We start from the raw sequence: 26,160 nt of genomic DNA on the forward strand, positions 1-26,160 counted from the left end.
TCATTGACTGTTTCTGACCTGAAATTTCTGATGATCTCCTGCTAGTACTCTGCAGGCTTTTGCAAACCATTCATAGGCAGCAGTCTTACCTGGGAGGCAGCGAAGGATCTGTAGCTGACAGCAAGGATGCCATCAGACCACTCGTGAGAGACAGGGTCAAACTGGCCGTACAGCTGGCCCATGGTAATGGATTTGGGATTGATTACTGTGATCTGTACCTGGTTCTCATCCATCAGACCCTGATATAACAACACAAAAAAGCCATGTGTGCAAAGAGATATTCTTACTGGGAAAAACAAAAGGTGTCCAGACAAATACAAATCAGACAAACGTGAGCCACATGATTATACATAAGATGACTGCACTCCGTAGTTGAGGCAAAAACAGACTAAATGTGTTTCTATGACACTCATTTGACCAACCTGTCTTTGCCTTGACACATAAATTGCTTACAAAATTACTGCCAGTATGACAGGATTCGTGCTAACTGAAGAAGAGAAGCAAAACCTGCTTCAAATGGCACTTCAGATAGGATGTCAGTTTGAGTTAAAAACTGCTGGAGGAAAAAAACAAAAAACAAAAATGGAGCGTGAGGGGAGGGAGGCTGGACATGATCAGTGGATGTGCAGCGACAAGGATGACGATGATAAATGTGGCATTCCCAGGCGCTCCATCAGCAGGCCTTCATCTGTCTCCTTGGTGGGATGCCTCTCAGCCCTCTCAGCCATGTAAATACAACAAGCCAGTTCTGGTCCTTTCTGGGAGATCGATAACTACTAAACAAAGACTACAGCTCTGACAAAGTGGATGGATGTGTTTACTTGGGACAATCATGTAGCTCAGATAAGCCTTGAATATTGCATGTAAGACATAGTTTTACTTGACACAAAGGGCTAGGTTTTGTTTTTTTCTTTCACAGATTAAATTTATGTATTAAGGACTCAGGTAGCACTATTAAAAACTACTAACTCTGCTTTGTCAGCCACTTAAAAATAAGCTTTGTTTTCCGTTTCTTTCAGAACATGATATGTGAACATATTAAATGCCATTCAACCTAAGGCCAAGTGCCACTTTTAACCACTTATGCTGTTGTTGCCATTATCATGACTCTTATTCAACCACTCAAACCACCCCGTTAAGTCCAAGTGTCAATAGAGTGCAAATAGAGCTGGGACTTTCTATTTTACAATCCACTGGTTAGATTTTTAGATTTAAAACAACATCTCACCTTCTTAAAAACGTCATGAAGGGCAGCTGCCAGCACACGGTAAGCACTGGTCTTTCCACCAAACGGTTCACCCACTAACATGAAGCCATGTCTCACTATCATCATCTCAAAGATTTGCAGGATTTTCTCAGCAAAGAATTCTGTGACTTGAAGGTTCATTTGCCGGCAGTTATCCTCAATGGCCTCCAGTAGAACATTGTAGTCACGTTTTGGGAGTTTGACTCCCGGAAAGAGGTCAGAGGTGATACCCTGATATGAAAAATGAGAATTGGTAGAGAATACTGGAGTGGAATGATGGAACATACTGTATATACAGGGAGTGCAGAATTATTAGGCAAATGAGTATTTTGTCCACATCATCCTCTTCATGCATGTTGTCTTACTCCAAGCTGTGTAGGCTCGAAAGCCTACTACCAATTAAGCATATTAGGTGATGTGCATCTCTGTAATGAGAAGGGGTGTGGTCTAATGACATCAACACCCTATATCAGGTGTGCATAATTATTAGGCAACTTCCTTTCCTTTGGCAAAATGGGTCAAAAGAAGGACTTGACAGGCTCAGAAAAGTCAAAAATAGTGAGATATCTTGCAGAGGGATGCAGCAGTCTCAAAATTGCAAAGCTTCTGAAGCGTGATCATCGACCAATCAAGCGTTTCATTCAAAATAGTCAACAGGGTCGCAAGAAGCGTGTGGAAAAACCAAGGCGCAAAATAACTGCCCATGAACTGAGAAAAGTCAAGCGTGCAGCTGCCAAGATGCCACTTGCCACCAGTTTGGCCATATTTCAGAGCTGCAACATCACTGGAGTGCCCAAAAGCACAAGGTGTGCAATACTCAGAGACATGGCCAAGGTAAGAAAGGCTGAAAGACGACCACCACTGAACAAGACACACAAGCTGAAACGTCAAGACTGGGCCAAGAAATATCGCAAGACTGGTTTTTCTAAGGTTTTATGGACTGATGAAATGAGAGTGAGTCTTGATGGGCCAGATGGATGGGCCCGTGGCTGGATTGGTAAAGGGCAGAGAGCTCCAGTCCGACTCAGACGCCAGCAAGGTGGAGGTGGAGTACTGGTTTGGGCTGGTATCATCAAAGATGAGCTTGTGGGGCCTTTTCGGGTTGAGGATGGAGTCAAGCTCAACTCCCAGTCCTACTGCCAGTTTCTGGAAGACACCTTCTTCAAGCAGTGGTACAGGAAGAAGTCTGCATCCTTCAAGAAAAACATGATTTTCATGCAGGACAATGCTCCATCACACGCGTCCAAGTACTCCACAGCGTGGCTGGCAAGAAAGGGTATAAAAGAAGAAAAACTAATGACATGGCCTCCTTGTTCACCTGATCTGAACCCCATTGAGAACCTGTGGTCCATCATCAAATGTGAGATTTACAAGGAGGGAAAACAGTACACCTCTCTGAACAGTGTCTGGGAGGCTGTGGTTGCTGCTGCACGCAATGTTGATGGTGAACAGATCAAAACACTGACAGAATCCATGGATGGCAGGCTTTTGAGTGTCCTTGCAAAGAAAGGTGGCTATATTGGTCGCTGATTTGTTTTTGTTTTGTTTTTGAATGTCAGAAATGTATATTTGTGAATGTGGAGATGTTACTGGTAAAAATAAATAATTGAAATGGGTATATATTTGTTTTTTGTTAAGTTGCCTAATAATTATGCACAGTAATAGTCAGCTGCACACACAGATATCCCCCTAAAATAGCTAAAACTAAAAACAAACTAAAAACTACTTCCAAAAACATTCAGCTTTGATATTAATGAGTTTTTGGGTTCATTGAGAACATGGTTGTTGTTCAATAATAAAATTATTCCTCAAAAATACAATTTGCCTAATAATTCTGCACTCCCTGTACAGATCCTTACATACTAACCACAACATACAACGGCAACACACATTGACTTTGATGTTTGGACTGAGGACAAATGATAGACACATAAATATTCGTTCACTCATGCAAACACACGTATAACCCAGTCAGATGTTCTGACTGGTGCTTAAATTGTCCTTGTGCATCATGGGTTCAAATGAACTGACTGGAATTAACTTGAGCTGACATCAGTTGATGTGAACGACTCCATTTATCAAGTCGAGCAGAGCTCCACACACCTCAAATAGCTGCAGATCGTGGTCCAGGAATTTGGGCAGATTGACATCAATAATGGATCTCAGCAACAGGGTGTCTTCATTCTCCTCTGGAAAGGTGAGCTGTGGTAAAACAAACAACTCTGAGGTGAAGAGAAGAGAATCAGACAAGGCACCATTCTGAGCATAAATGTAAAGACCTAAACACCACAACAGTGGAAAAGGATGAAGATATGTAATGCATAGAAAAACAATATTTGCCATATTTGCCAAAAATAGAAATCAGCAGCTGTTGCTAGGGAACTCACAAAACACATTTCCATATGAAAAAACAAAACAAAAAAACCTAAATTTTAAAAGACAGGCTTAATTTTTCTGCTATGCTTGTACAGAACCCAATGATAAAATTCTCAGTATGCATAAGGTCACTATGACTCACATCCCTCTCTTTCACAAATTACAGTACTCTGCAAAACAGTTTGTCATGTTGTTTTTCTGAAATGCACCGATATGAGCCAGTCCTCAGACTCTTGTGTTTAAAAGATTGCTCCTGGGGAAAAATAGATTAAAAAATAATACCCCAGAAACACCAACTTATAACCCAACCTGACTTAAAACTTACTTCTGGTGCATTAAAAATGTAAGTAAATCTCTTTTAGGGTGAAGCAATTCCTTACACTCAGCTATGTGAGTGGTTGCCTTTTAAGTTGCTCAGCACCACTTTTATCAGGAAAGACTGAGCAAGAGCTGAGAAATGTTGCACACCCCAATTATGCTTTCCTTACTTTTGGGTCCTTTAGTTCAACCACTGCAGTCTAGCAGTTTAACAGCTGACAGTGAAATCTGGTTATTTTTTGGAGCTCAATTAACAGATGTCCCCTAAACACTGTTGCCTTGAGAATAGGGCAGTTTTGAGGATACACACACTGAACATGTGTGCTGCTCCTAATAAAAAGCACACAGAAGTGAGCTTGAGGAACAGAGCTAACGTTGCCTGCTTACATTCAAACCATTTTGCTCTCTGCTGCTCGAAGCTCGTCCCGGATCGGTGATCCCTCCCCTGCCCCTCTAATTAAGAACACAGTCTCCCTTCATATGAGCGTGAATCTGTTTTCACGTACCTTAAGGTTTCCAGCAGCAGTTAGCACAGACTTGACAGCTCTCATACCATAGTCATAGTGGTGCTGTGAGGAGAGCTGCTCAGAGCAGAGTCGATAAGTAGCCACTATTTTCACTGACAAGGGTCGCGCACTAACAAAACCACATGAGTAGAGGACAATCTCTGCAATCATTGCGTAGTCTGGTACCATCATGGCGACAGTCCTGAACAGAGCCTGGTATGAAACCAAAAAAATTAGTTAAAGATGTACTAAATGAAAACATGATTTAAGGCTCAAAAGATTCTGAGCTAAAGTAGTAGAAGAGAGAAACATAAAACAATCGAATCTAATTTGAGCTAATTTTAGAAGACAGCACCATTTCCTAAATTACCAGAAAAAAAAGAATCAGATTTTGAACAATTAAAACAGGAACAGTGACAAGAACTGATACTGTACCTTAAGGTTGTCTGGTAGCTCAGATCGTCCAGCATAGCCAGGATTCATAGTGATGAACACAGCGCAAGAGGGATCCAGTTTAAGCTCAGTCCCTTCAAACATCAACATCTCGGTGTGGGCAGCAATTCCTGGGGGCACGAGTGCAGTTAGAAACAATATAGTCAGCTACAAATGGATTTTTGATTCAATCCAACTGCTGATTTAGGGAATTTCCTAACAGCACATTTCCATAAGTGGCACATATAAACATGAATTGATATACCGGTACTAACATTTGCGGCAGCAGGCTAAGAAACTCAATAATCTGTCAACTTAGCACGATTCCAGTAATAAAAGTTAACAATACTGACTTCGACTGGCACTAAGGTGCCAGTGGGGGCGACGGGGGAGGACAACTTGGAAACAGATAGGGATAGCAGTATGCTATAACAGTAGCTTTTAGGCACGAACAGAACAGCACAGCTCTGTTGGCCTTAGTTGCATCTCTGCACGTACAGTAGTTGACAAAAAAGAGAGAGAAACCAGTTTATTTAGATAGACTATGCTGTATACTCTAATGTGTAATAAATAAATGGTAAAAGGTAAAACAGGTAAAAGTTATAATTTGGTTCTTTAGAATTTTAGGTTTGTTTAGCTGGTTTTATGTGTGTGAAATGGTTAATGGCAACAGCAGGCTAATAACATTACAGATTATCCAACTTAAAGTTATAGCATCTGTGTAAAAAAAATAAAAAAATAAAAAATACTCCCATGGTTTAAAACAAATCCTGCGTAGGCCAGACAAGTTCAAGGGAATTTTATTTGGTCCAAAATCTGACATAATAGGAAACAACGAAAAGCTCTATGTTTATGTACGACTGTTAAAACAAGCATCTTAACATCTGTTAATTAACCAAAACCTACTAACATTTAATTTTTTTCTGGGAGAAATTCTGGGCATCGCCAGTGTTAGTGTGCTTTGTAGAAAAGCCTGCTTTTTCACTGCTGAGATTATGTCAAATTTGTTTCAGGTGTGCTACCAACTTTCTTAAAGATCAAAGGGAGAGAAAGGCACAAACACAAACCTCTCTGTATTGTGAGAATCTGTTGCGCCACCACAGAGAGCACCTCCAAGTCAATGCGGTTAAACTCATCAAAGCAGGCCCAAGCTCCACAGGACAAGAGGCCCTGATCGCGCGCGCGCACACACACACACACACACACACACACACACACACACACACACACACACACACACACACACACACACACACACACACACACACACACACACACAATTAAATAAATAAGCATTACTTCTTATCCAAACTATTTTTTGGATCAGCGTGGAAAAAAATGTGTGTAAGGAGTTATATTATTCTGATCATTTCTAATTACATGACACTGATCCGCCGCAGAGGCGCTGTGGGTCACTGAGGCGGCCTTGCTGGCCTATTAGTGTGGTGCTATTGTTATAAGGATAAATATTCACAATATTTACATCAGAAAATTATGGCGGGCGCAGTCTTCATATATTTGTATACCACAAACAAATGCACCACTGTGCCACATTTTATTTTTCAGAACAGGCTGTGAAGAGGCTGACATTTAAAGGGCTGTGTGCCATGTGGGGAAGGGGAAACACTGTAAGAATGAAACCTTACCCCTGTGTCTTCTTCTATTATCTACATCTTTGAAGTGCTAATAGTTACACCAGTGGGACATTCCAAGGTAGATGTGTGTGTTCTGCCGCACTTCCATCCAAAGAAGACGGAAACAGCATGTATGAATATGTTCCTTTGATGAGCTATGTGAAGTAAAACATCTTTTCGAGTGCCACGTTTCACTTACGTCTAAAACTCTGTAGCCTATGTCTGCTGGGACTGACTCACATTAACACAATTTACTCACTTTGAAGAATTTGCCCAAAGCAATGTAGTCCAGACCATCAGAGCAGTTGAAGACCACACATTGCTTGGCCACAGCTTTGGCCAAGTCTTTGGTTGTCTCTGTTTTTCCTGTGCCAGCTGGGCCTTCAGGAGCACCTCCCAGATGAAGGTGGAGTGCTCCAAACAGCGTGCTGAAAAAGGAAAAATGACCAGTAAGTAAAATGAATTTATTGTTCTCAGGTAAATGAAAATATAACTTTGAATGTTTGATGGCTTACAAGCTTTTTAATCTGAAATCTAGAGATTAAAGTTTCAGTGAGGTACATCACACTTTCTATATGTGTATGTATATTTATTTTCCAAAATCATTGATTGATCACCATTTATGTTTTGAAGGAGTGTGCACAGCTTTTATGGTATTTTAACATTACTGCAACAATATGAACTCTTTTTCCAACTGTTTTGGACACTGCCACAGACGGCAGCAACAAGCTTTCTGAAAAACTTTGCTTCACCTGTGGACTTACAGCACAGAACCTTTAACATTAATGTCAAATACTCTTTAACGTTCTTCCTGTCAGGGAGAATAAGGCTGTAATAATTTGCAAGAAACTTCACTACAAAAAAATTTAACTGCAGCAACTTCTTGGTCCTCTTGGACCCTTTCCTGTTTAAAGTACTTTTTCTTTTACTAGTAAGCATTGAGCTATGTGTAGCGTATCCTAGACAGACAACTCGCTCTTGGCTTTCCAGATGCAAATGTTTACACTATGTAGCCTCTACACTGAATTTCCCTCACCCTTCTCTGCATAGCTGAAGGGTAACAAAAACTGAAAGTGAAAGTGAAAGCCTTGTTTGGTTCTTGTTATACCTGTAACATTATATCACCTTAAGATGATAGGAAAAGTCTAAAAAATTTATCTTTGTGTTAAAAGTAATAAGACAGGAGACTAACTAACAGTGTAGTTAACTGTTGAGTATGTTACTGCAGTAGCTTTACCGGTAGCAGCGGTCTGTGAGTGGTGTAATGACCAGACGTGGAGTGTTGCCCAGGTATTCGTAGCCATATGGCAAACCAGCATTGATCATCTTGGTTTGGAGATGGTTTTCCTGCAAAGCGTGTGATGCAGAGTCTGAAGTAAATGACTGCAATGGTATTATGAGTTGCCATGAATGCCCAGTATCCCCAATCACTCCTTTCACATACCACCCAGTAATAGCGCAGTTGGCTAAGCCACTCAAAGTCGTTCTCATCACTTATCCCCTTTTGCACCAGTGTGGCTAACACATCCCTGGCGTGGACATCCAGCACGACAAGGGCTCCGAGGGTGACCCGGTTCTGCTTGGACAGTTTTCCACGCACAAGACCCACAATGTCATCAATCTGTTTGTTGTTTTGCTCCAGGTAAGCATCAAGAGCCTAAGGGAGAAACGTCATTAAACAGAAAGAAGAGGAAGACAGAGTTCATCACGACAGAAAGATAACAGCATCAAGTTCAATCTTTGAAATTACTAATAAAAAAAAAAAAGTCCACAATCAAGAGATTGCATTTTTCTTAGTGCTCTAATTGGCTGGCTATGTCCTTAATCCTGTGAAATAAATTGTAAAGAATTTCTGACGGATATTAAAAAAAAAATTTATTCTGTGAGATGTTTCCATCCAGCAGCTGGTTACAACAGCAATCTGGTGATATTGTTAACAATCAACTTTTTAGCCCATATTCAGGATATACTGTATATGACATATATATATAAAAATAGATATATATTGAGCTGATTACCTTCTGTCCTGTTTTGATAGCTTTGTGGATATGCTTCGTCCAGTAGACTTGTGAAACACACAATACAGTCTGGCCTGGCCAAGCACGCACCCAGTTTATCCTCAGCTCATTGGGGTATGCCTCGATAGCCTCCCCTATTACCTGCAATTGACCACAATAGCAGCAAATCACTCAAACAACTGTGTATCATGATGGTTTGGCTGCACCCTTAGGCTTTGGTGCAACCTGGAACATACGCGGTCAACTGTGGCTGGAAACAGAAATAACACATAAGAGCAAATTCTCAATCCTACTACTTTTATAAAGCAATCTAAAAACAGCATCTGAGGTATGAAATATGTTGTTTTCAAACGTTTCTCTATGCTATAAATGAATTAATCTTTAAAAATAGTTCAATAAAAATCCACACAACACCTTATGCAGGGAGGCAGTCATGCCACTCTCCAGTTCTAAAAGCCATTTCTCCACCTGTCCCCTGGCTTTGGAGGTGGAAATAACATCCAGGAGCTGCACCATTTCACCCTCACTGCTCTTCATGTGGGTGATATCCAGCACATCAGTGAACAACACACTAGCAATGCCTTCAAAGCACTTCTTCAGATGGGGCTGCACCCTTGTGGAAAGGAATGCAAGAAAAGCGAATCACTCAAAGTTACAGTTCAAGTTCCACAGGCCTGTAAATCTGATCAAATGGCCAAAATATATGCAAACTTACACTGTCCCTCACTTTAACACACAGTATCAAGCTTGCACACAGCCATATATACAATTGTCTGTTAGCTTTGTGAAGCTTAATTTGGATTGAAATGAATCCACTTTAGACAAAACTACAGCTTTGTCTGCGAGCTGCTGATGCCCCTCTTTTACTGCACTGCCAGTGAGACAAGCAGTAAATTGTCTGTGTGTCTGGATCAATATCACCCAGACAATTTCAATATCGTTATGTGCGAAATTCCCCATGTGGAGAGTTTGAAAACTTCTGATTTTTCTGTATTCAAAAAGACATACGTAATAAATCTTCTCTCCCGCTTTCATCGGAGGAAATTGAGCAAACTGATTCAAAGCAACAAAAAAATGGATTATTATTTGAACAGTGTAATTTTCTACTAATAGAAACTTTTGCAAACAGAATCATTTCAAAGAATATTGAAACAAAATTGTACAAAGGGGGTTTTATTTGATGCTTATGTCCCCAGCAATGAGGGTGATTTATTGGTCTGCATTTATACTGGCTGAGCTCTCATTTGTTGTACTGAATAATAAAACTTGGATTTGTCAATTACAGAAGAGTTTAAAAACGGAAATTCTTAAAAAGAAAAAGAGAGCACACATGAAAAAAGATAAATGCACTCAAGTCTCAATACTTTCAGTGTTCTTCAGTTTGCCACAAGACACCAGCTGCTACATGATTTTCTATCCATAGGTAGGCAAAAAAGCATTTTTTTTTAGGTCTTAATAGTATCAGGTTACTTTCCAAAGGTACACAAGTGTATGATTATGACTTCTTTGAGTATTAAATCACTGAATTTAGTTAGTTGGAGAATTTTCATACACTTGGACCTATAAAACCTCAAAGAGATAACTCTCAGTCAAGCATCCTAATTTAACGCTTCATGTCCTGTGGTTTGCTATGTTGTAAATGCCACATTTGTCTGTGGTATTTGTTAAACAGTCCCTGAATTTAAAGTATGCATTTTTCTCAGGACATTACATTCAGTGACAAGTAATGCAAATTTCCCCCAACATTAATTACCCCTCTGTGGCCTACACAAACCCACCATCCACATCAGTGCTGCAGAAATCCCTTCTTTACAGAAGAGCTGATGACTGTGTATCTGTACAGATGTACTGTTAAGTCCCAGCAGTCAGAGAGCGAATTGAGGGAGAGCAGAATGAAAATGAAATGAGAAAAAGAAATAACAGGAGGAGAGTAAGAGGCTTGAACATCTTGCCTCAAATCACATTTATTATTAACTGAATGCCCAGGGTGAAATGAGACAAGTGTTGGTTATCAGTGAGGATTTCTGGGTAACCACTATGGAGGTAAAGTAGCTGCTGTAAGCACAAGAAAACAAAGGGCTGTTATGATTAATTTATAACTAGCCCCCAATCATAGTCTTCCATTTCCTTTTCTGCATTTCTTCTTTCACTTCATAAATCTCAGTTTCAAATCTTTTTACTGGAAAATGTTCTGAGACCTTTTTATATACTATACATTGTAGTACAAAGTAGAGATGGACCGATCCGATATTACGTATAGGTATCGGTCCGATACGGACCTAAATTACTGGATCGGATATCGGTGAGAAATAAAAAATGTAATCGATCCATTAAATATCAAAAAAGCACCTCACAAAACTTGCGACACGGCGTAACTCTGCTTATAACCGAGCAGTATGTACCACGTGATAGAGCGGCTGTGTGTATTTGTAGCCTCCCAGCATTTCATCTCCGAGGAAGTTATCCCAGAGAGAAGTAAAGCAAGTGTGTAAGTTCATCTCTGAATGTTTGTAAAACATTCCCATGTTAAGCTTAACAACCGATATATGGAGCGACTGCCTTATCTCTCTCCCTCCCTCTCCTGCTGCTAATTCAATCGTGAAACTGATTAATGATCAGCTGATCGGCTTTTCTGTCGCGAGTCCGTCTCTCTGGTTTGCTTTTGGCCCACTTTGCACCAGAAAGAGGAAACCAGCGGCTGAACAACAGCAGCACGTTTAAGCTTGATAAGCTGTTGTTAGAATTTATTTAATATTACTTTCTACTCGAGGATCTTTTTCTACGCAGCTGACGGCTGTAACTGTGCAGGGGCGGATCTAGCAAAGTTTAGCCAGGGGGACCGATAGGGCATGAACAGGGAAAAGGGGGCACAAAGACATACTTTTCTTTCTTATTCTCATTTAAAATGTCCAGCTTTTAATTATTTAATAATTATCTGAATCTTACACCCAAAGTTTTAATCTCATGTAAAATGTATAGAAGTCCATTACTGTATATAGTAACTATTAAGTCTAATATACCCTAGTAAGCTATAGTACTTTTTCCTTTGGGAAGGTACCATCTGTGCAGTCTGCAATTCTGTTGAAGAAAGATGTTGAATCTATTTAATTATTCTTGAAAAATAATTCATTTCTGTGCATTTTTTTTCACCCTGCATCAAATTAAAGTTGATTACATCGATTAAGCATCATGAGGTGGAGGGTGGGGGGTGGTTCCCTATTTTCTTTTGCTGGGAGTTTGCAACCCTATTAGTTAGGTTGCTTAATATTTCTGCTAAGTACTCTTTAAAATACCAGAATAGGGATGATGGTGCAGGTTTAAGTTTATTAGATTGATCAGTGTTGCTGAACTATGAAATATTTTGGGTGCAGTGTGTTTTTTTACATACAGGTATAACAGAATAGCTTTAGTGTTGTTGTTTATTTAAACTTGAGTATGAACTTATACAAAATGCAGCAAGATATTTAAAAAACTGTTTTATTGATTAAAAAACACACTATATCAGATTCATATCGGTATCGGCAGATATCCAAATTTATGATATCGGTATCGGACATAAAAAAGTGGTATCGTGCCATCTCTAGTACAAAGCTAGTTTTGATGGGGGGTTTTCTCTTTAAGGGTTGTCGATAACATCCATAGCTAATTGATTAAAATTATTATTACTGTTGTTATGATAAAAAATAAATCTAACTGTGTGCACACTTATAGTTCTTTACCTTGTAGGATCTTTGGTCTCAGAGAGGATTTCCAGCAGCTCCTCGTTTGAGAGGAAGAAGAACCGTGGAAAGTAGAGACGTTTCTTCTCCAAGTAGTTATTAAGACCTTTGAGGATCATTTCCAGAAACTCATTGGACATTTGCAGTCTTTCCAGGATCTTGTCAATGGCTATCACAGCCAACACGTGCTTGTTCTGCATTGAAGAGAATCACCTTTAATGCTTTGTCCACTGTCAATGCGGGAAATTTGATCTTCATTGTTAACTCACTTCAGCACATTTAAAAAACTAGTTAGTACAAAACGTTTGAAATGGATTATTCTAAGTTCTAAGTTTATGTTCTTTTGGGTGGTAAACAGGCAACTACACACTTCAGTTTCACAGGTGTGTTACCAAAATGTTTTTTTTTATGTTGGCTTATTTGTAACATAAAGCTTTCCACTGGGTTAGCTATTAATACTAGAATACAAACGTTATATCACATTAGCTTCCCAGATAGTCACAATCTTGTACAGCACCATGACTTAGTTCAATGAGAAGTAGCACTAGTCTTAGTCATAGTCAGATAAATGTCTGATAAAGCTCTAGTTAAAAGGAAATACCATACAGAGTCCTGTGATAATACTAGTCCTGGATGAATCAGCACTTGTTTCTTTTTCACATCTTTCCTGCATCCAAGTTGGTGAGGCTGCACTGACAATTATACATAAGAGTTTGAAAACATCCTGGATGCAAATTCAGGACTCAGCTCATATCAATACACAGCACTGAGACCCACTGACAGAGAGAGCAAATTCAAATCCATCAGAAGAGCAAAATTCTGAGGGATAATGAGACAAATAACATGCACGGCAGCATTTGGTGAGGAACAATGTGCTATTTTACAACTGGCTCAACAGTGTGGCAGCCTGGAAACAGAAATGTTGAGTATACAGCTATTAACCAAAAATGTCAGAAAATTAGTGTAAAACACAGCCTGAAGTCTAGCCCAGTTGGCTTTGAGTGGCAGGCTGTGCACCCTGGACAGCTTAAAGCACAACATAAATACCAGAATTACAAATGAATGAAGTTACCATGTTGGAAAAGTGAGAAAAATGCAAAAGTGACCACTCCGATGACTAAATAATAGTGATCGGAGTGAGTTGATTTATTTATAAAACATTAACATTCAGGAGAAATTCACATTCCTTTTAGGTTTCTGCTTTGCATAAGTGTTGTCAATGCTGCTCTGAAGGTGACACTAAAACACTGCAATTTCTTCCTTTAACAAAATCCACTTTATGCTCCACACTGAGGTCCACCTGTCACACAGAGTCTAGAGAAAAATCTATGGTGGGAGAGAGCAATAGAGATTTCACCTGAGGCATGTCTAGCACCTTTGAAATATTTCAGCTCTCGTATCATCTCATCTGTACACTAATTCAATATCCTCTGGAGCTGTCACCCCCAGGAAGCGTCTAAATAAAAAGTCTGTCTAATTTCCAAGGTTGGACAGTGAACCTCTAACCCGCTCACATGAAGATTTTGGCAGTTCTGAAATGAAGTCTGATATCATCTTCTAGGAATGAAATAACAGACAGGAAGGAGCAGAGCCAGTGTGGAGTCAACATGAAAAAACATGGATGAACATTTGGTCTAATGGTTACAACACATAATCACAATGCCCGCGGTCTGATTCCTGGTCAGATGACCCGTGTTTGTGTCTCCTTAGATTGTGAATTTTTCAAAATTGTGCAAAATTTCATAAACATGGAGTAAGAGAAGAACAAGGCATTTCTCCCGATTGCTGGTCATGTACAAGAAGAAACAGGCACCAAAAGAAAACAAATCTGGTAAGGGGCTCCATACAGTAATGCACATGAAAAATCTATCAGGTAAAACAAGGAAGCATCAAGGCTATCTAGTATATATACTGGCTGGATAACTTGATCAAAGGTTTGACACAGAGACGTCTGGAAGCCAAACAAATGTTGGATGTAGAAGAAAGAAAAAGCCAAAACGATTACTGATTATACCTTGAAGGTAAAAATGGTGCAGACACGGTATCACCTTATGCTGATTTGCAATGATTTAGTCATCCTTAACACGTGGTTGCTCTTGACTTTGTAAAATGTGCTAAGTATAGGCAGTTTTCCCAAGGTTTTGTTTCCTACAAATATAGTGAAAGTAACATTTAAACAATGAGAGGTTTAAACTGTTCTAGATCGTGTTTTTTCCTTTCTTAAATCAGGCCAAAAGATACAATTTTAAAATACAGTAACCGAGAAATGAAAGCCTAAATCAGACGTTCAAGCTCAATTGCAAAGACAAGGCACATTTGATTGCATTTCTGTCAGCATGTAATTATTCTGACAAAGTGTTCCTGATTGATGAACTATGAATCTTCACATTTGTGATTTTGGTCCATTCTTTAGGAGTACATTGTAATAACAGGTCTATTTTTATATTTTATGTTGAAATGCTAATATTGCTTTATGGAGGTACTGTGAGGTAATGTAGATTCCTATGCACCCACAAAGGGTGGGAAGTGTTCCCAGCTGATATAGCAGGTCTTAAAAAAATAACACACATCCAGGACAAAAATTGTGTTGTCCTTTATTACACAATATGAGTGTGAACTAGTCTTTGGCTAGTTTACTAGCTCATTCTCAGGTTTATTAGAGGTATATCTATATATGTGGTTATATTAATAAACACTATGCCAGTCGTCTTCTCTTTGTGCTCATAGGTAAGCTGTTTCTCTCCTTCTTCACTCACTCAAAGGAACTTGGGTGTGGTGCGCTGCATAGTTAAAAGGAAGCAGGTTCATAGAAATAAATCTTTTAAATTGATTTACCCTGTTTGTACTTTCAACTGAGCATGCAATAGTAAAGTAAGTGACACACTAATACAAGCAGCAAATAAAAAAAATAAAAAAAGACCAGGAAAATTAAGTGAAGATGGTGATGCTGTAAGGTGCTAGAAGATGAGTGGATCTTGAGCAACTCCCAGTGGCTGATGTGATGACAACAACCTGGGCAAAGACGTCCTGATGTGGACAGAGGATCTGACTTTGCTCACACTCGTGTCATAGCATGAAGTTGAGATGATTCTAATTTCATGCATCACTGATCAGTCTTATTGACAAAGAGAAGGGATGTACTGTTTGTCAGATTTTGATGCAGTACAAGATCATGCCAAGGAGGTATTTTTCTGTAACTGGCCCTCGTGTGGTGGTGAATTAAAATGAGCTTTAAGCAATGAACAAAATTTGAGAACAAAAAGCAGAAAAACATAATTTTTATGGCCATAATTACAATTTTGTCGGGGAACTCTCTTGTTTGAAATGATTTATGACCCCAGTTACAATGAAGTTGGGACACTGTTAAATTATAAACGAGAACGCAATGACTCGAAATAAATACGTATTTTATACACAAGAGGAGATAGAAACATATCAAATGTTTAGACTGACAAAATTTGTTATGTTTTCAGTCTTGCACTGTGAAAAAAAACGTGTGTTTATGAGATTTGCATTGAATCATTGCATTTTTTTTTTTATTTACATTACACACAGCATCGCAGCTTGCCTGGATTTGGGGTTGTATTACAGCAGCAGAGGACAGTTACAGATTTTGAGCTCATCACTCATCACTTTTTCCCCTTGTCATTACTGGTAGCGCTATACATTCACATTTATAAAAAGTTAGAGGAATTCCCTATCAAAACCCTATCAAAAATTTTTTTTTAAAAAAAATAATTTAATTTTAGGGATCTGTTTAAGATCATTTTCTGGTGCCACGCTGAACTACTTTCTCTTTGGTTCAATGCACTAATATATATACAATATCCCCCATGCAAAATATTATAATACTATGCCATACCAATTTTTTTCCCCAACCTCATACTCTATATATTGGCGATACATCTCTTCCACTGCTTCCAAATAGTTTGATTTTTGTTTGACAAACTTACAATGAACCAAATCTGGCAAGAAGTCAAGTTGTTGAGCGCAGATTGTTTTACTGTGGTGTATGTGTGGCATGATACAACGCAACGATGAACGCTCTCCTTCCAACATAACGCTTCAGGACACTGCAGAAAGGTCAATTTAGAGCATAGGTTTACTTTGGAGTATGATTTCGCGGTGCAGAACTGAATCTGATACACCGCACTCAGGCTCGGTAACTGAAAGCTGTTGAAAACTGCTCGGTGGAAGCTGGAGGCCCAGCTCTAATGATCCTTTAAATAAAATCTGGCTAAATTTGAAACTGAAGTTGATGGCTGCTCTCTGGACGAATTTAAGGTCTACAGCCAAATTCCAGACGCACAGTCCAAGTGGTCAGAACAGGATTTCTAAATATATCTAAAAATATCCACCACACTGAAAGCAATCTGGATGGTCTTGAAAACATGACCTTGAATAGAAAAACACTGAAATCTATTGAGGTAAAATTTCTGATTTTTAATGAACCAATCCCCAAACTTTTTGATCACGCCTTCATAATCTATCCTTTTCTCTCACTCCAACAAATCTTTCTATTTACAGAATTTTCTATTAAATTTTTAATCCTTATATTGATACAACATTTTGGCCATATGTTACTTTAATAAAAGAAAAAAGTACATATAGCCTTTAGAAACTGAGCTCCATTATACAGGAAAAAAATTAAGTTTAAACTGTACTGCTTTAGTATTTATGCTCAATAACACAGTGTAACATATCAAAGCAGCTTAGAGTGTACACATGAGCGTCTTTGTGTGCAGGCTGCCCATCCCTCGGTGACCTCATTTTCTTTGTGGTTCCATACACCCCTGCCCCTTCCAGACAAAATCCATAATTTCTATTTGATGGTGCAGTCAGGCTGGGCTTTCGGAGGACACTGCCTGAAATTGATGTGTCTCATTTCAGGTCTACTGAGGACGCCAATTACCCTTTGGAAACTCTTTGAGGATGCTCTTGCAACACTCACTTTCTATCCCCGCTCAGTTGTTTTTGCCTCGTTCTCCATCCGCTTCGGACTGATTCACTCTTATCGCATTCCCTCTGTCTGAATGCTCCCTTCTGCTTTGGCTGTATCGGTGTATTTGGCTGACATTGTTCTTTTCCTACATATTCTCACAATCTCTCAGTGTGCGTTTATGTTTATGTGTCTGCACGCTGACCCACCTGCTCAGGTTAATGCGCTGAATTTAATCTGATTACAGTAGAACACTTGAAATTTTAAGGTGTATGCTGTCTAGTAATAAATACATGTCCTGAGTTGGATGCGCTATAGCTATATTTGCATTTCAAACCACAGAACAAGTACAAATACACAGGTCTTTTTTTTTTTTTTGCTTTTCAAAGGCAATAGTGTTAGATCAAAAACACTCACCAGTGAAACCTGTTTCATGATGTCTCTCCATGTTTTATCAACAGTTGTGAATCGGCGTCCCTCTTCAGGCATCTGAACCATGATGTCTGGGGAGCTGAATATGGGCTCCAGGTACAGCCAAGTAGACTGCACCTTTAACCACTCGTCCATAACTTCTTGGAGAAGCAGCAACTTGCCCTCCCATTCCCTAATGATAAAAATTATAATAACATTACTTACTGATGTGTAGTCATTTTGCAGTTAAAATGTTGCAATCAGATGCAGAGGGTCAGATTCAAGCTTTGGAAAAGACAAACTGATTCCTTTACATGCTATTATTCTTTTTTTTTTGTTTTGCAATCTTTGCTATATAATATTTCATTGTTCACAAAAATAAAAAAGGTTGGTGCATTTAAAAAAAAAATCCCAACTGATTTTTAAAGTTTTTGTTTTCAATGATTACATATAATATTTGTCATCTTCATCCTGATCACAGTTATTTAAAAAAAAAAAAAAAAAAACACGACCAGGCCTAAACTAAGACCACATGCATGTCTTTGATGAAAACTCACACAACATCCATAAGACATTTTCTATAGCTGCTTATTATACTTGTACAATGACATGCAATGTTTCCCTATAAAACTGTTTCAGTTCATCATTTCAGACCTTTTACCTCTCTGTAGAGGTTGAAAAAATGATTCAAGCTCTTCTGATCTCAGCAGGGATTGTTGTGGGTACTTTAATCCACATGTGGCATCTGTTTAAATGTGAAGTCCTTCTGGAGAGAACTCATTAGCTCACTATCACCACAGCATCTATGAATAAGCCGTACATCTCTGGGCTTCTTTGTTGGTGTTTTGGGGAGCACAGATGCTCACAGAAACAGTCAATTTTGGCAGCTAAATTATGCAACAAGTTCACATTAGCAGTAAGGGCGGTGGGGCACAGATGTCTGTTTGCCACACAATCTCAGCCGAGCCCTGCAGCAATCAATACATAGACTGCCAACAGATTGCAGCTAAATAGTGAGTGTATGGAATTTTCCCCTTAATAACATTACACCAAACTTATTTTCCAAGCAAGCAAAGTAAAATTACTCAAAAGCAATTCCTCTTGACTCTCACCGTATTTCCACTTCAAAAGGTTTAATGAAGGGTGAGCCTTTCATGGTTTGTGTCTTCACAATGTGATCATCTAACAGCATCTGCACTTCTTCCACCGATGACAGGATTGAGGTGCCCGTCTCTCGGTAGCTAAGGAGATTAAACTCCATGTGATCCCACTCACTGGCCATTTTCTCCATGGCCTTCTCCAGTGAGTACTCCTTGCTGGCTGCTTCACTGATGCCTTCGAAGCTGCTCAAGTGCTGTTCCAGGTGCATTGATAGGAAGTTAGACACAGACACCTGATCATCAGCTGGCTCCAGGTAGATGCCAGCCAAGTCCGACATGGCATCCCAGTGACGTTTACGCAGGCCGGGATTACACAGTACCTATGAAAAAGTACATCCAGTCCAAATTACTTCCAAAATTTCAAATGATATTGTATTAAAGTCAAATACCAAATCTTACTCTTGATTTCTCACCTGCACCATAGGAATGTGCTCCTTGAAGTCTTCCACCTTAGCCTTTATAGTGTTTGCTATATTAAGGGCATTGGGTACTTCACTTAAGGATTTCTCCAGCTTGTATAGAGCGCGCCAATAGTTGCCAACATCACCTTCTACCTATTTTGGGAATGGGGGTATTTTTTTTACATAACAACAGGACATAAATAGAATTTATAAAAATTTCACATCAAGTAATTCAATAAAAATATTTATTATGTCATATTTTTGTACCACCAAATGTTTATTCATCAGAGCTATAATAACTTCTAGCAAAAGTTAAAATAACTTTTAGCAAAAATTTAAATAACTTTTTCTACTTAAGTTACGTCATAATGACTCATTAAACTGAATAATAAAGTTGTCTTCTCATCCTCGCTCCAAAGGTCAATTTCTTTAGACTCCCTTGTTAAAATGCCCAAATTTATAATAGAAATATGCATATGTGTACCACCTAGTCCAAAAAAAAAAAGGTTTGAGTTTCCTCCATTACTACAGTTACAGGGTGTTTAAAAAATAGACGCCCTCTTTAAAATCATATTATAGTTTAAAATTATGAATGACTGAAGCTGTGGTCAGCTGACTGACCATCTTGGAGGCCTGAACTGCAGTTTTGGATTTTGCTATCTGTGTGTGGACCTTAGGAATCATGTTTGCTAGCATTACATCATAACTTAGCTCTCCACTCTACAGCAGGATTTATAATAACACAAAAAGAAAATTTATTTTTTAATTTTTTTATAAATCAAAGAACACAGACATTAAACAAACGGACATAAAGGCAGAAAGCTAAAGGTTATTCCAAGATTTGTACTGTTGTTGTTGCCAAGATGTATAGAAATTTCTTTTACTTATGTACTAATCACATCATTTCATTGTATGATACCTTGGTGCCACTGGATTCTAACATGTCTCACACTCATACAGTAAGACAAATGGTGGGGGTCTAGTAAGGAAGTTGGGGGAAGCAGACAACTCCACAGGAAGAGTCTTTTGTCTCTTCGAGGACTCTGGGAGGTAGCAAGGGAGTGTGAACCTTAAAGTGTGAAACAGCTGTGTACTGCTTTTTGTTCCTGGAGAAGGTATTTAACTGAGAGCCATGTTAGACTCAGAAGAGACTCTGCTGACCGTCTGCCCCGCGATCATGCAGGCTCTCCACAAGCTTGGGTTTTCTGTTCTTTTGTGTTTTGATTAAAGAATGTTAGCTACTGCTCACCGCTCATCTGCAGGCTTTATTTAATGGAAAACTTCCACAACACAAGATGAAAAGGTAGATGGTTGCTATGAGTATTTAGGGTGTTTGCTTGCAAGTATTAAATGCTAGATTTAACAATGTGTTTTTAATAGTACAATTATTGATTGTAGTAGAGGCAGCAGCAGTGTTAGCAATGCTTACAGAGGTACTTATAGTAATAATAGCTGAGAATGTAGTTAATGAAAGAAGTACTTAAATAAGCATTAAAAGGAAAAAAGGAAAGGAGTTTAAGCAGAAAACGTTGTTTCATGTGGAGCTCTGCTCTGTGGAGCTCAACATCAGTGAAGTGAAAAATGCTGAGTGCTTTGCTGCTTTCATATATATATATATATAGTATGTGGAAGAATGGCTGTAATATAAAAGGGAAATGGCAGTGCAAATAATACTAATACCATCAGAGTATAATAAAAAGTACCACATGCAGTGATGTCATTATGTAAATAAGAAGGCACAAACAGATAAAAATGCAGTCAAAAAAATCCATCAGCTCCTTCAAGGGCTTTAGTTATACAAAGAAAGTTGACTAAGTTCATTTGATTTTATTTTTTTTTACATTATATTCATGATTTAATCTTATTGCTTTCTTACTCGGTCTACTCTTACTCTGACCAACCACTTTCTTATTGAACTACCCAAGTTAGCTGTTTTGAATGTTCACAATACTACAAAATAAGCTCTGTGTTATTTATGCATTTATATTTGTTCAGTTTTTTTTTTGTTTTTTTTTCCCAGGGACTTGATAAAATGCACCATTCAACAAAAAAATAGAAATCTGAATCTTTATGACGGTCTGGATGCCCTTATTATACTACTGTTGGACCACTGAGGCTGTAAATAAGACAGAGAATGTCGTTGTTATATGAATGAAAATCAGAAAATTAGAACTGAGCTCAATCTGTCACCTAAACTCCCCAGTCACTCCTGCATTGAATACAAAGTAATTTTTCTACTGCTTTTACCTTGTCTGGGTTCACACTGGTGAGAGGTCCATGCAGCCACTTCTCACGCTGTTTTATGAAATCAGTAGCTGTCTCATAGAGGCGCAGGAATAGTGTCAACTTTTCCTGCGCCTTCTTCCGCTCTGGATATTGGGAAACAGACCAGCCGAAAGCCTCCTCGTCTAGATTTAAATCATTAATCTTTCCACAGAGGTAAGGATCAAAAGGTAAGAGTAGAAGTAAAATACAGAAATAAACAAAGACATGGAAAGAAAAGATAAAATAATGAGTAGATGCATAGTTGATTTATAAATAAGACATCAACACATAATACAGCCTGAGATAATGCCTGTGAACTAATGTACAGATATATATCTCTAGGCTTACAGGTAACAAGTTGTGATATACCTTTTCAGCAGCTAACTCCAGTTTGGTATTGAGGGCCTGAGCTTTTGTCAGGTACTTGCTGAGATTGGCTGTCTCACGAAAGGCCTTAAACTCCTCCACTTGTTTACTGTAGCTGTCCAGTTCTTGCAACAAGTGCTCACGGTACAACTGGAATGAGGGTAAGGAAAGATGTCCTTGTATTTTAGCCACCAGTATGTTTTCTCTACATTAAAATACACTGAAACAGAAAAACACAGACCTTAAGCCCACTCTGATATTGTTCCGTCATTTTGCTAACTATCTGCTGGTGTTCCTCAAAGATGGATGGCATACGTTTAAACCACTGGATTGTCTTTGTATTGAGCTTCATATCCAGTGTTGACAGGGTGGCAAACTCCACCAGGAAACACAACTGCGTGGCAGAGTCTGCTAGTCTTTGTTGCAAAAGAGGCATCTCTGTGGTCTCCACCTTTTTAATATAAGCCTGGATAAGAAAAAAAATTGTCATTTATATCTTTAAAAAAATGTACAGCAACCATACTAAGGTAGTTCATAAGTGTGAAGGAATGCAAGACCTTCCAGGCTTTCTGTAGCCTCAGCTGAGGGCCTACTACCAAAAACACTCAAAACCACAAGAAAAGAAATAAAAGACAAAGCTTACTGACTGGTGTTAAGTGCACACCATAACTGTTTTGTGAACAATCTGTAAAGGACAATTGTGCATGGCATAATGCAACAAGCCTGGTATGTGTGATTTTTTGGTGCAGTCACCTTAAGTTCCATCAGCTTTTGAGTATCTGGCGGTGTGCTCAGTGCCTTCTCTGAAATCTGCTCAAATTCATGACAGAGCCTGTGAGAGGAAGAATGGCATTAATTCAGTGCTGTATACGGAGGATTTCACAGATTTACAATCTTATTATGGCACCGCTTGGCAATAGAGAACACCACAGAGCAGCTAACATGGGGCCGAAAATCACAAAGAGCACTAAACGACATCCCTTATGACTTTCACACAGTGTATTCTTTTAGAGTGACCAGCTCTTAAGCTTCCCTATGCATATTTCAGTAGTATCTGCCAAACAGAAGCTGCTTAATCCCTCTCAGCTTTTTTTTAATGATAACTTCCTTCAGATGTATTGGTGAACTATGCTGATGTAGAGAGAAAACACTCTTGCTGAGTATAAAAAAAGAGAACCAACTAACTTCTTGTTGGCTTTCTGGTGGTCATCTAGCATCCGTGTAACCAGTTTCTGCTGTATGTCCCGTGCACGCTTGACAAGAGACTGGATGAGCTTATAGGACTGGACCTCAAACATGCCAAGTCGTACCACCTAAAATCCATGGTATAAATAAGTGACACAGTTAACACAATTTAAGAAATGACCAGTGATAAATGATGCAAGAGCTTTTAAATAAGCCCAGTCAAAGAAACACAGATTTAAGAATTAGATTATTAGATTATTAGTTTTAAGCTTTCCCACTGTTTAGCTTTTTTGATTTGACACTATTTCAGCAAAATATATATCAGTATAACTGGAAGGAAACATGAAATGTTACAGAGTAAGTTATGGGACCTTGGTTTAAGGATTTTTTTTAATGCATTTACCTTGGAAGGCATATACCGGATCTCATCGATAAGCTTCTGGTAGTATAGCACCTGCACCATAAATTCCTGGAAAGAGTGCTGGTCACGGAGGACCTGCTCCACATCTTTTTCCGCCTGCCTCGATACCAGTGTGGCATATTTATCATACTTGTGGATGTACTCCTTGGGCCTGACACACTCAGCCCAGAATACCCTGCCTACCTCCTCCTGGTGGGCATGAAGGACCTCTGGAAGGATGATGGGCTTCAGGGTACTTCCAAACTGTGAGCTTGGCTGGAGAAAAGCAAAGTAAGGTATAAAAATCAGGGGGAAGCGTGCTATTAAACAGGGCTATATATAGAGTTGTCTCCTTACCCAGTCAGAGTACAGTTTGGTTTCCACACGAGGTATCACACTGACAGATCTGAGCATGAACTCGTACACATTTAGGAAGGCCTCCTCATATATTTTGAGGTTGGGCTCAAACTTGATCTCCCTGTCCTCCAAGATCAGATGCAGAACAAAGCCTGAGTGCTCACTGGCTCGTTCTGAACGCTAGGTGTCCAAATTAAAATGATACCAAAAAAAAAAAAAAAAAAGTGTTCACCCTCTCATAAAATATAAGCAAAATATATTTAAATCCCTTTAGCTTACTCAGTTTCTTCTTACCGGATCTTGTGAAATTAAGTGTGTATAGTCGATGATTGAATCTGTTAGAAGATTCTGCAGTTGGGAAGTCATCAGCACAGCCACACAGTTGAAAAAAGATTCTAGTTTGGTCATGTTGCTTTTGAAAGGCACCAGTTCACGCTTGCACCCTTGGTGGTAAATGTTCTGTACTTCAAGGAGCCAACTAGGGCAAAAAGAAACACAACATCAGCTTCAAGATTACATTACGTTAATGAGAACCACACATGTCGATACCCGACAGTCTAACTGACCACTCAAAGCACTTTAACTACAAGCCACATTGATACAGCACTTTATTCTATTCACTTTAAGCATTTTATCTACCCTGGCCTATTTAGAATGAACTGTTAATCTAACATGTATGTCTTCTGACTGTGAGACGAAGGTGAAGACCCCTACAGACCATAGGGGGAACATGAAAATTCCACACAGACGGGCCTCAGTCAAGCTTTGAACAGGGAAACCTTTTCCTGTGACCATGCCAACGACTCCACCACCATACCTAAATGCATAGGCAAAGGACTTTTGGGATAGTCTGCTGTGGCCTTTGTGAGGGGAACCTTCTAGCCATTGGTTCAACTGTGACTTATAAAGTCTGCAAAAAATGACTCAAAAATAAGTAATGGAGGGTTTTAAAATACTGAGTCAGCTCAGATTTAAATCCTAATGAAATGAGGTGGGTGGATTTGAAACAGGCAGTACATGAAATAAGTCATTAAACATCTTACAACCAAATGCGTTTCAAACCGAAAACAGTGGAATTTCAAAGCAGACTTACTCTTGGAGGAGGACTCCTCTGGCACTGTCAACATGTCGAGCGACAATCTGCTGAAACTCAGAAAGCTCTATGGACTCGTTTCTGCAGTGGAACTCCTCTACATCTATCAGCCGGAGATTTCTGTAACCAGATAGCCAAGCAGGGCAAACAAGACTCTTCTACATTGATCATTTGTTTTTTGATCATTTGTGACATGGTGCAATGTTTCAATGCCACAAATTTTCAAAAAGCAGAGAGAGATCTATATTTTACACCATCAATTATTACATAACAGCTTCCAAATACCAGTAACAACAGTCTATTTTCAGCATACTGGACTTGTGACTAAATTAAATATTCATTTGTAATTTAAAAGTTTCTAAATTAGAAAATATTTCATTTTAACCAAATTAATTTGAAGCTATCATGTTTCCAACCATACTCACTTGAAGGAGAAATGCCAAAGGTAGAGTATTTTCAGCACAGTGGGGTTGACAGAGTAAAGCTTTTCACCAATCCTCTTGCGTGCATGGACAAAAGACTTGTTCCATGGTTTTGGCACCTTTTCCACTCTGACAGTAAACAATAAAGGGCCAGTAAGGAAAAAAACTATTTTCCACAAGCCTTTACACAATTAGAACATTTTGTTTAGTCTTGTAGTTACTGCTTATGAATATTAGCAGAGGTTTTTAATGCAATAAATATCCTGCAGACTTACTCTAGTCTGTGAGGGGGCAGATCTTTTTCTTTCTCTTTGTCACTTTCCTTTGATTCTCTGAATGTATATTTCACTGCAATTACACACACACACACACACACACACACACACACACACACACACACAGAAACCACTTTATTCTTATTATTACTAAACTCTTCAGGTTTTGTGTTAACCCAACATATTAACCCAATAAAAAAAGACTATAAATTAGTTTTGGATTTCATAAACAATTCTCAGAATGATTTGCGGATTAAAAGTATATATATATATTAAGTATATATGAATAAATACAGATTGCTGTCTTGATGCTGTGCAAATAGTCTTCCTTGATCTCATCAACCAGCAGTTCCAGTGATGCGCTGTGGCGCCTCAGGTTTGGGGAGACCCTTTTCATAATGCTCTCCACCCAAGATTCCTCCAGAGGTGACACATGGTCCAGGTCTATACCATTCTCAATGTAGTAGTTATATCTCTGACAGGACAAAAAAAAAGCCAAAAAATAGTTGATAAAATTATCCATCTATATCCAGTGAATCACTCTGCACCTATATGCAACTCAAAGATATGATTCAACATGTGAATATCCCATTTTTACTGGGCACGCACATTTTTCTTTGTGCGTGCTTTCTGAATG

At 38.9% G+C, this 26,160-nt stretch overlaps 1 protein-coding gene across 5 annotated transcripts in view; it reads right to left on the reverse strand.

Moving 5' to 3' along the window:
* Positions 1-26,160, reverse strand: part of dnah7 (dynein, axonemal, heavy chain 7) — a 75,551-nt gene that overhangs the window by 46,288 nt on the left and 3,103 nt on the right. For all 5 annotated transcript variants that reach the window (XM_026144787.1, XM_026144785.1, XM_026144789.1 and 2 more), the window contains exons 5-31: positions 25,818-25,998; positions 25,524-25,596; positions 25,252-25,377; positions 24,827-24,946; positions 24,028-24,211; positions 23,734-23,913; positions 23,380-23,652; positions 22,977-23,104; positions 22,545-22,623; positions 22,033-22,257; positions 21,795-21,941; positions 21,408-21,587; positions 19,173-19,313; positions 18,712-19,079; positions 17,606-17,792; positions 12,250-12,443; positions 8,945-9,143; positions 8,531-8,671; positions 7,957-8,169; positions 7,750-7,859; positions 6,772-6,940; positions 5,946-6,048; positions 4,882-5,009; positions 4,447-4,659; positions 3,350-3,448; positions 1,229-1,477; positions 90-239 (exon numbers count right to left, since the gene is read on the reverse strand). In XM_026144787.1, coding sequence (XP_026000572.1) covers positions 90-239; positions 1,229-1,477; positions 3,350-3,448; positions 4,447-4,659; positions 4,882-5,009; positions 5,946-6,048; positions 6,772-6,940; positions 7,750-7,859; positions 7,957-8,169; positions 8,531-8,671; positions 8,945-9,143; positions 12,250-12,443; positions 17,606-17,792; positions 18,712-19,079; positions 19,173-19,313; positions 21,408-21,587; positions 21,795-21,941; positions 22,033-22,257; positions 22,545-22,623; positions 22,977-23,104; positions 23,380-23,652; positions 23,734-23,913; positions 24,028-24,211; positions 24,827-24,946; positions 25,252-25,377; positions 25,524-25,596; positions 25,818-25,998 — 4,560 coding nt within the window. The remainder of the gene's footprint in view (positions 1-89; positions 240-1,228; positions 1,478-3,349; positions 3,449-4,446; positions 4,660-4,881; positions 5,010-5,945; positions 6,049-6,771; positions 6,941-7,749; positions 7,860-7,956; positions 8,170-8,530; positions 8,672-8,944; positions 9,144-12,249; positions 12,444-17,605; positions 17,793-18,711; positions 19,080-19,172; positions 19,314-21,407; positions 21,588-21,794; positions 21,942-22,032; positions 22,258-22,544; positions 22,624-22,976; positions 23,105-23,379; positions 23,653-23,733; positions 23,914-24,027; positions 24,212-24,826; positions 24,947-25,251; positions 25,378-25,523; positions 25,597-25,817; positions 25,999-26,160) is intronic.

The sequence above is a fragment of the Astatotilapia calliptera genome, chromosome 16 (assembly GCF_900246225.1).
Source record: "Astatotilapia calliptera chromosome 16, fAstCal1.2, whole genome shotgun sequence".
NCBI classification, from domain to species: Eukaryota; Metazoa; Chordata; class Actinopteri; order Cichliformes; family Cichlidae; genus Astatotilapia; species Astatotilapia calliptera.